The sequence below is a fragment of the Suricata suricatta genome, chromosome 12, assembly GCF_006229205.1.
Source record: "Suricata suricatta isolate VVHF042 chromosome 12, meerkat_22Aug2017_6uvM2_HiC, whole genome shotgun sequence".
Classification (NCBI taxonomy): domain Eukaryota; kingdom Metazoa; phylum Chordata; class Mammalia; order Carnivora; family Herpestidae; genus Suricata; species Suricata suricatta.
In genome coordinates this window covers 59,540,102-59,550,605 of record NC_043711.1, presented here as the reverse complement: position 1 = coordinate 59,550,605, position 10,504 = coordinate 59,540,102, and the positions used below count along the sequence as shown (strand labels likewise).

The window sequence follows — 10,504 nt, the reverse complement described above, 5'->3', positions numbered from 1 at the left end:
AAAAAATAAAAATAAATAAATTTAGTCAAGCAGATATTTTCACAGCTGTGAATTTCAACCACAAAAGAAAAATATTTCAGACTTCGTTTACTGATGAACTCCATCAGTTATTAGCAAACCTAATATTCCAAATCTGTGATATATAATGCTGACTAAAGCATATGCAGTTGTGAAATGCCACGTGTATGCTACTAAAATATACTCCATTACAGTGTTGTGAGAAAGCCTTTGCTAGGACTACCCTCCTAAACCATTTCTGGATTCCTGACACTATGAAATGATTTGTTGTTTGAGGCTGCTATGTTTGGGATCTATTTATCTATCTATAGATACACAGATAGATATATTTATGAATATATTTATATATGAATATATATACATACATCTGAATATATATATGAATAGATGAAAGACCCAGATTTTGGTTATATAGAAGTGGGATACCTCTATAACAGACAATCTAAACTGTGGGGATGTACCTGGAACTAGGAAATAAGAGGACACTCTCAGAATTTGCAGAGACCAGTAGTGGAAGGCTAACCTGCCTTACTGGTACTAGAGTTTTAGACTTTGAGGAGTCTCCCAGGGAAAGCAGAAAATAAGAAGAATAAAATCCTATTGGAAACTAATGGGAGGAAATTCTTGTCCTGCAGGGGCAGAAAGTTGACCAACACTGACGCCTGCACTGATGTGGTAAGTCAAAGATGTATCTAATGAACTGATGATTTAACTGAAGGGATTTCCAGCCAGAGAGTTAAAGGTGTCGTCTGAAATTTTCTTGCTGTTTATTACGTGCACAATGAAAGACATAATGTATAGGATTTAAAAAGTAAACAAACAAAAATATTAGGTGTGTGCTAGTTTTGAAGATTTGCAGCATCCAAAGATGGGGAATCATGCTAAAATGAAGCTGTCTTCTAAGCAGAGATCAAGCCCGGGACACTATCAGGAAAGCATGATCAAGTATGAAGCTATGGAGGTGACTGTAAAATTCTTTATTAAAACCTCAGGAAGACTATAGCTGGCTCCTTAGGGTACTACTCAGTCACACAAAAGGCCCAGTAAATGTTTAGTGGTGTGGGTGTCTCACAGACCCTCTTAATCAACCAAAAACCCTCTAAGAAGTTGAAGATACTGTGTCAACAGAAGCCTAAATTAGAGAATATCTTCTTTTTAACAGATTTTTGGTGTGGCTTTTGTCTAACATTTGAAAAGGACCCCAATAAGAGTCATAAAATTTAAAATAATTCTGTCAGGTGAAGTACTGTCTTCATGGACTGGAAGACTGTACCATACACAGTAGTCTGTTTGTCCCCAAAAATTTCAACAGCAGGAAGTCAGCTGAGAAAACCACTCAGCTGCAAATGCATGCTACTTTTGATGGCAAAAGGGCAAAGGACTCAGAGGTTGGACCAAGGATCTAAAGGGCAGAATCAGCAGCCATGTAGTATGACACCTAGGCAGGAGTAGAAATGAGTGCTAAGAAATGAGCTTCCAGTATTGTTTCAGCTGGATTTCAGATATATTACCTAGTGGTTTCTGTGTCCCTCCCATTTCACTCATTTTGAATGGAAATGTTGATGGTAGTTACCCCATGATATGATGCAGGTCTGTGGGCACAAAACTCTCCTTAGGTTGAGAGAAACTATAGTTGAGGAGTGTCATTGTTACCTGGGCCAGATTTAAAGGACAAATAGCAAATAGGTGGATTTAAGCTGATGGGATAGGGTCAGTCTTATGGGGGTACTAGAATGGCATGAGTTATTTTACATGCCTTAGTGATGTCTATAAACCAACACAGAGGTCAAGCTATGGTATAGATATCCCAGTCCCCAGTAATATACATTTCTTAGTATTTATATCCCTGAGCAGTTTCCTCCCACATTGTCCTAGAGTTGGAAGGGAAGACGTGATGGCATGGACTTCTGAAATTAGGTGATAAGAGACACTGAGGCTCCCATGTTGGTAGCTCTCTTTGTCTCTCAGATAACTCTCTGGAGGGTGAGTAATTTAGCTGCTATGCTGTGCCATGGAGAGAAACACATGGTAAGGGACTGAGGCCTCCTGCCTACAGTCACCTGAGAGCACTTAGAGGAAAACCCTCCAGGCCCAGTCCAGTTTCACATGACTGCAGTCCTGAGCAATAAGTGATCACTGCCTTGTGAGAGACCCTGAGCCAGAACCAACCAGCTAAGGTGTGTTGGATTCCAGACCCATAGCCCTTTGAGATTAGGAATGTGTAAGTCTCCACTTTAGGAGACTAATTTAATATAATTTGTTTTAACATTGTTTGTTACCCAGTAGTGCATAACTAGCACACAAGGTCACCTTGTGCTGCTCAGAGACAGACTCTAAAAGGTGTAATGAAGGCATTGATTTCTATTCTAAGGAACTGAGGAAGTCCAGCTGTGAAGAAGATTGAGTGCTACCTGAGAAGATGATGACTCCCTCAAAACCACCTATACAGGTAGGAGTCAACACAGTAACCCTTGTGTCTGGACACTACCACCAGGGAAGGACCATGAAGGAGGGCCCTATCAAGAAAAAAGAGATTGGGAGCCCAGTGCTATGCCAGGCTGATGGGTGTTGAATCTTCTGAGGTCACCTGCTTCATAGGAAAACTGCTGGGAAGACCTCCTGACAAGAGCAGCTCTGGAGCTCCCAACAAAGCCATTCTCCATGAAGCAGAGACTTTACTGGTTTACCCATAATTTCTCAATGGCCAACAAGGAATTCTTATGGAAGGAGATGACCTGCCCGTACAAGGTCTAGCTAAAATCTATCTTTATGGCTTTTGACTTTCATTGGTCCTTTGGTGTACAGTCATGGGATGGGTTCCCCATGGAAATGTCTTTCTACAATGTACTCACTTCTATGCCCACCATCCATCTCACATTGGACATGTAGGCAGATGGCTTTCTCAATGACATCAGGATTGCTATAGTGGGTATTGCTCCCTGAGGGAAAGGATTAGAATGCTGTAAAGCAGTACATTGCAGAAGAACAAACTAGGGCTAGTACATAGGTAATTGGAACTATGTGGTCATTATGTCATAATTAAGGGATAGTGACTAGTTTGGAATTGGTTGTAAATCCAGGTATTTACTGAGTTGCACACAAAGGCTGTGTGGCATGGTTTCCATCTGGGTGGTTGAGCAAATGCACCTAAGCATTACATGGGTATAAGGTAGAATCTGCCCCATGGAATCAGTGGCTACCATCTCCCTGTCCTCAAGGCTAGATGAGCACATTCTGTATTTCACTGGTATGATCATTTGTCTGCTGTCTTTGTTGCCTCCATAGCCACGAGGATGTTCTTGCACATGTAGAAGTCCTTAAGATATATACTCAGCAAAGTCTGAATGGTAGCCAACAAAGCCTGTCCTTACTGAACAGTGAAAAATGACTTTAATGAGAAGTGTTTTCCTCCAAAGTAGAATGGCCTTGGATATTATTAATGCCTCAAAGGATGGCACCTATGTCATCATGCAAACAGAATGTTGTGTGTTCATAACTGGTGAGTCTGCTAATGTATTGTCTTTATTAAATCACATAAGGATACAAGTTAATGACCTGAGAGGTCCAATCCCAATCCCAAGGGACTTAATAAGTGAATGACTAGGGTCCTACTGCTTTTGGTAGAAAAAAATGTCATTGATTTTGGAAATTAGTTTCATCTTGCATATGTCTCTATTTTTGCTATGGCCTCTGCCTCTAATGCAGTCAGAGAGCCACCAGAAGAATCACCTTTGGGCTAATGAAACCCCCTGCCAGCATCTCTGTCCACTGCAGAAGAAAGCAATGAGATTGTAAGAGAGGGTCACCAGAGGTGGAGTGTTGGAGAATGTCATCAAAGAGATAAGGCCACCAATTGACCCATGACTTGAACATGAGCACTCGGGAGGCTCAGCACACCTACACCTGTCCTTGGATGTGTGTTCCCCTTGCTTTTCCTTCTTCCAGAAGCAGCTCTAAGGACACAGACTTGAGACAGTGATGTAGAGTTGCTTTTACTCTTTCTAATGTGACCAACCTGATTATGACCTTGATTGACCTTGATTCTAGTTGGTATTTTCACAATCAGTTACATACCCATATCTAAACTTTTAGTCTTTGATTCCTGCAGGTGCCTGTAGACTTTTGTGAAAAGAGGTAGGCATAAATCAATATTCATTTTGTCTCTAGGGTATTTTACCAGTGAAAATCACAACAGGAGTGTGATAGGCTCAGCACACATGGCTGAACTTTATTTCCTGGCAGATCCCTGCTCGGGGTGGCCCTAGGCTATGGGCTCTATTTGAACTCTTACTTCTGCCCATTCTCATTCACCATCTGAATTCTTTTCAAATACTGCAACCAAGTCTTCAGAAGGAGAAGCCTCCTTTCCCCTGTATGATTATCAGGAGTCACCATGGCTGAAGGGCTGGGTTCCCAGCCTGTCCCTGATTCAATCATCCTAAGAAATGGTAGCAGGGTCCCCTTATGACCCCATCATGAACCTGCCAGCTCTCAGATCTCAGAGCCATTGGGACCAGGAGCTGTTTATAAAGGAACTACCCAAACCTTTTTTCTGGGCATATATATATCCAAGATAATTAACAAGTCAAAATTAGTTCATGTTAGTGTTTATTGATTAGGATAGAATAGAACACATGCACTACATCTGGTGCATTTGGAAAACAATTAAAAGAAAGGAGGTAAAGTCACTAAGCTGTCCAAAAATTCCCTCAGAACCCTTTATCTGACTCCTGGTGCTGGCATACTGAGGTGAATTTCACCTGGGCAGGGTCAAAAGCTTAGCAGCTCTACAAGAAAAATGGCAGTGTGAAAGGGCCTGTCACAGGTCCTCTATGCATCATGGCAGTGGGACTTCACCACAGACTTCTCTTGCACCCAGGGGATAGTGTGTATCTGGAAGAAGCAGAGCTTTTTCTGTGAAAGGGAAAAGAGAGGGACAGTTATGGTTAATAGTCCAACATGAAAATGCCCAGCCTGGTTAAGTCAGGAGAGCAGGTGGAGAATGGTGGAGGTGGGACATTAAGCTCCTCCCCTACAAAGCCCCAGAACACTAAGCAGGGCTCTACATTACTTCTTGGTCACCATGCAAATAGCTCCAAGTCCAGTAGGTGGGGTCCTGCCCCCCAGCTCCCAACTGCAGGTTGCTACATAGTCAATATATCCCACAGCCCTTTTAGGAGCAGCCTGTGCAAGGTCCCAGAGCCCCTAGTGGACAGGGCACTGACCCCAAATTCCCTGACCTCTAGTGGGCCACACTAGGACAGATGCAGAGGGAGGGACCTAGGGACTGTGACCAAGACTAAAACACACGCACACACAGAAAGAGAGAGAGAGAGAGAGAGAGAGAGAGAGAGAGAGAGAGAGAGAGAGAGAGAGAGAGAAAGCAGGGTGTGGGGGTAGGCAGACAAAAGAAGTTCAAACTTTATGTGAAGCCAAGGCCCCCAAGAACCAGCCAGGCCCATGGGGAAGCAATATTTGCTAACCAGGGCAGCATCAGAGGGGTTCTGTCCCTCAGGTCTTGAATATCTTTTCAGGCAGCTGAGGCTTGGATTAAAGGCCTGTCTCTCTCTCCCCAGCATATACCCCATAGCTGTTTCCTCTGTCTCACTGCAACAGCCCCCAAAGCTCCACTTTTTCAAGCAAAGTTCCCAGTATAAATTCAAATTAGTCACATGCACACACATGCACCCTTCCCCTACTCACACCCTGATACCTGCACATGCCTAGCCCCAGCACTCATGATGCACCCCATAGACATAGGCTCATTTCCACCCCTTTTCCCTGATTGGCTGTCCCTGGTCCCCATCAGGCACGTACCCTCAGCAAGTCTGGCTGCTCATAGAAGGGACAGCTCTCCAAGTTGGGCTCAGACTTGGTACATTTGGTTCGGCCAATCTCCACATTCAGGAAATAGTTCATTCCAGCCACAACCTGTATATGGGGACAGCAGAGTTTGCTCAAAACACCTGATAATTTTACATACACAGTTAACTTCCTGATATCAGGCCCTCAAAACAGCATTTTGCTGCCAAACTGGGTACCCCAGAAACTCACAGCCACCTCCTGAGGGCTGGTCCAGTGGCTGTAAACTACCCACTTTGTAACTGATTCACAGAGCAGCTCCACAAGGTCTCAGGCTGACAGGGGGACAAGAAGCAAGAAGATGGAAGGTGGAAGCCAGGGACCAAAATTCTGTTAACTAGGTTTGGAGAGGGAAGCACAGTCTGGACAGCCAGCAGGGCTTGGGCTAATAAACCTCTCTGGCACCAGAAGCCAGGGCAGGAACTAAGCCCACAGTGAGGGCTCTTGTGATAGAGCTGACTCTGGGTCAGGTTCAGGAAGGCAGTCATGTATTGGATGCATTTAAGCTAAATTCCAGATATGTGGTCAACCCCATAGATATTTACATTTCCTCAACACAACTTGGTTTATTTATTCCCTCAGTTCACACTAGGAAATGAGATGCCTCTCTTCCTCTGTCTCTATGTCTCTGTCTCTGTCTCTCTCTTTCTCTTTATCTCTCACATACACATACATACATGTACACATTTTAAGCTGATAAAAGACTGCTCCTCCAGTCCTACATTTAAAATTTTATTTTTGATGGGGATATTTCTGAAGTGTGTCACATAGCTGTCTGTCTTTTACATTTGAGATTGCAGGAGAGAACGAACCCTGTCTTCATAAAGGGCATCCCCACAGATGCACAGATCAGAACTTGGAGAAGCATGGATAAGGGCCCTGGACCAGGCACCACACAATACCTGGTGGAGTCACAGGTACATCCTTGGTTCCCGCTGGTGTTAGTTTTCCACATGGGCCAATAAACTGTGATGCCAAGCTAGTGCCATACTCAAGAGGAGCAGACTGGCAGGGGCACAGTGGACAGGGAGTGTTATGTCCTATCCAAAAGACACAGTGCCAGCCAACTGCTTCAGAAGGAAAAATGGTCTGCTCTGGGCCCACCTTCAGAAGTTTCAAGGAGGATGAGCCCAAATGCTGGCACGCACTACCAGCTTTCATTGCTGTGAGGCTCTATTCTGCTCTTGAATGGCCCCCAGGCCAGCTGACCCAAATCTTAGCCACCCTTAGAGGCTGAAAAGCACAGTGGCCCTTCCTGAAATTCCCTCCCACCCCCTTCTGGACTCTGATGACCATGCTCTTTATCTGACCAGAACTCCAAGGAAGGCTAGAAGAGCAGGGCAGTTGTGGTCCTTTCTACTCCAGTCATGACACATCTATCCCTGGATGTTGGTGATTATGGGGCAATATCGGGGTTTGGAATGAGATGTCACATCCAAGAGGCTACTCTCATGGATGTGACCTGTCAGAGGAAGCAACACTTAGGGGCCTTTCTTTCAGGATCTCAGGACAGTTTTGGATTTTTATACTGGTTCCTGTGCTCAGGGATACACTAGGTACCACAGGCTAGCTCATCAACTCATCTGTGTTTGCTGACAACATGGGTGCTCAGGGAACAGAAAGTGCCCTGCCTCATGGAGGAAGGTTGGTGTGGGCCCTAAACTCCGTTGAACAATGAGGACATAGAACACAGTTTAGTTTAGAGGAACCTGGGGAGGGGAGGCAGGGACGAGAACAAACCATTTCTGCATGACCTGAATCTCATCTCAAGGAAGCATCAGATCAAGCCAAACTGAGTCCCAGTAGGCAAAACAGTGGGCCACACCCTTCAAAAATGTCAAGATCATAGATGGAGGGGCTGTTCCAGAGTAAAATAAGCTGCAGGACAAAGGCTGCTGCACATGACCTGGCAGTTCTGGGCTATAAGGGACATAAGTGTGGCAATCAGTGACATATGAATAAGGTCTGCAGATTACAGGATTGTATCAGTGTTGATTCTGATTTCCCAAACTGTGTTATGGTCATGTCAGAAAATGCCCTTGTTTCTAGGAAATGTACGCTGAGATGTTAACTTAAAATGTTCAGAAAAACAAATGTATATATGCCACACACAAGTATGTTGAAATGAGGGGACAGGACAAATATGGAAAAATTATAACATTTGATAAGCCAGGTAGAAATATACAAGGATTTAATGAACTACTTTTGCAACTGCATTGCAAGTCTGAAACTGTGCCCCAATAAAAAGTTAAAGAAAAAGTGCTTAAAACGTCATTTAGTGGTAGAGCCAGGAAAGCAGCAAGTGTGGGATCTGATTTTCCTCAGCTTGTGATCACTTACTTGACAGCTCACACTGAAGTCCGTGTCCCTTGAAGGTGGGGCACAGACGTAAGGGGACTGGACAGGGGCCCTGACCCTCACACTTCTGTTCTCTGGCCAGGCTGGCACTTGAAATCACAAATAAAGTGCATGGTTGTGACCTGTTCTGCAGCCTGGGTCCCTGGCACTCTGGTGTCCTTGCAGCGGAAGGGCTGTGGTAGACAGGAAGTACTGGACACCACTCGCTGAGAGGCACTGAAGTGTCCTTTGTCCCAGCACTCCTACTAGGGTGCCAAAGAGCAACGCTTCTCACCAGACCAGGATGGGCAGGGGCTAGTTGTTGACGTCATGCGGCCACACCTCTCTGCTCTAGTTTCTGTCCCCATAGCCCTACCAGGGGCGCTTGGATGGATGGGACTCACCTGCTTCCGGGCACCCTCCACCCGCAGTACACGGCTGTGGTTTTCGTCATTGCTTGCCTTGTTGTACTCACTGAGGGCAAACGTTAGAGCCTTCTGCACATCCTCGTCATTGACATCCGCATCCCATGGGGCGCCCACTCTAGAGTTTCTCTGAGAACTCACTACCTGGGCCAGGGTCAGGGCCAGGGCAGCCAGCAGAAGGAGTGGAGTGCACAGGCATTGGGCCATAGTGTGCTGGGAGGCAGATGGAGCTCAGAACAGAGAGCTAGAGCCAGCAATCATCACCTCTCTGGCCACCCTGCTTTTATTCCCCCATCCCTACCCTGGAGCTGCCCACTCCTCCCAGGCTCCTCCTCTTCCACTCCCTTCCACTTCACCTTCAGTCTGTTCTCCTCACAGGACCTGTTGTTTGTCCTCTTCTGTGTTTTTTTTTTTTTAATTCTCTAGCCAACCTCTTATTATATAGTTTGTTACTATTTTGTTCTCAACTGCTAGACTTTTAGGCTGTTACCATTGTGTGTGTATGTGTGTGTATGTGTGCGTGCACGTGCACGCGTTCCTCTTTTGTGTTTTAGTGGGGATTTGTTGTTGTTGTTGTTGTTGTCATCATTATTCATTTTTGTAGTAAGTAACCCTGTGACACACATTATTGTAGTAAATAAATTTCTTGGTGCATATGTTGGACTAGTTTCTTCCTAGAATTGACATTACTGGTTCAGGCTACAAAGATATTTGGATAAAGGTGGTCAAAAAAGAAATGCCTGACTCCAAACCAAGAAATGGACTCTTAACTGTGGAGAAAAAATTGATGGTTACCAAAGGGGAGGTGGGGGGAGGGATGGATGAAATAGGTCATGGAGGTTAAGGAATGCACTTGAGATACGCACTAGGTGATATATGGAAGTGTTGAATCATATTGTACACCTGAAACTAATATACTGTATGACAGCTAACTGGAATTTAAATTAAAAGTAAAAAAAGGAAATCCCTGACTCAATCAGGTCTAAGCAGTGAAAAGAATGTTCTTGGTCCACAGCAGCATTCTGTGCTTTATTTGCAAATATCTGTAAGTGCAGGTGCCCTCAGTGGTGTGATGCTGGGCCTGAGGCCCTGAATGATGTCTCCTGATGGTCACTTCCTCTTATTACCATAGTCTTGTATCTTAGTCACACCATGGCAGATCCATTTCGCCTCTTAGTTATCCTCCACTTAGTTATCCTCTATGAAAAATGGTGTCAGTTTCCCAATTATGCTATTTATCGTTCATTGATTTAGTAAGTACTCATGGAACACATGATGTCAGATTCTAACTTTAAAGATGTAAAAGCCTAATTCCTGCCCTCCAGAAGTCTTGGGTATAATAAGGAAAAAGACATAAAAAAAATACTTCAACACAACATTTGTTGTTACCCAGGTTTTGGAAGATACCCTGGGCTCCAGATTCTGCCTGGCCTGTCTCCCCAGAGTTCTCTTCAGGTGGATTTGAAAGGGCAGTTTGATCTTGATTTTTTCCTTAATTCCAAGACACTAGGATAGTTGTTTCTCTCTGCTGGTCTAGATATAAAGAATTTCCAATCTGGTCTCACCCTCAAGAACTTCATCCAGGCCTTTCCTAAGGGGGTTCAACCCAGGCTCAGGCTGTGTGCTTCTTGTCTAGGTGCACCCCTTCCATCAGAGTCTCATCCAGTCTGGTGACTTTAATACCACAGTGCCACCAGATAGTTCCAGCTCAAAACTGCCACCTTAAGTCCTGTGATGTTCTGATTTATAATAAGAGATGTGTATTTGGTTTTGGTCCTTGATTCTGGCACAGGAGCTCCTAAAACCCTGGAGATTTCCTAAGTGATAAGAGCACAAAGGTGTCTCCTGTGATGTTAATGAGG

At 44.5% G+C, this 10,504-nt stretch overlaps 1 protein-coding gene and 1 long non-coding RNA gene across 2 annotated transcripts in view; one reads left to right on the top strand and one right to left on the bottom strand.

Moving 5' to 3' along the window:
• The first annotated feature begins 2,388 nt into the window (after positions 1-2,388).
• Positions 2,389-10,504, top strand: part of LOC115275178 — a 79,813-nt gene continuing 71,697 nt past the window's right edge. The window contains exon 1 of the long non-coding RNA XR_003901418.1: positions 2,389-2,467. This is a non-coding gene — a long non-coding RNA (uncharacterized LOC115275178). The remainder of the gene's footprint in view (positions 2,468-10,504) is intronic.
• On the bottom strand, positions 4,849-8,849 carry LOC115275177 (cystatin-C-like). The gene is made up of 3 exons (XM_029918814.1): positions 8,622-8,849; positions 5,836-5,949; positions 4,849-4,932 (listed from the first exon to the last, which is right to left on the bottom strand). Exons 1-3 carry the CDS (start codon positions 8,847-8,849, stop codon positions 4,849-4,851), a joined length of 426 nt encoding a protein of 141 aa, XP_029774674.1.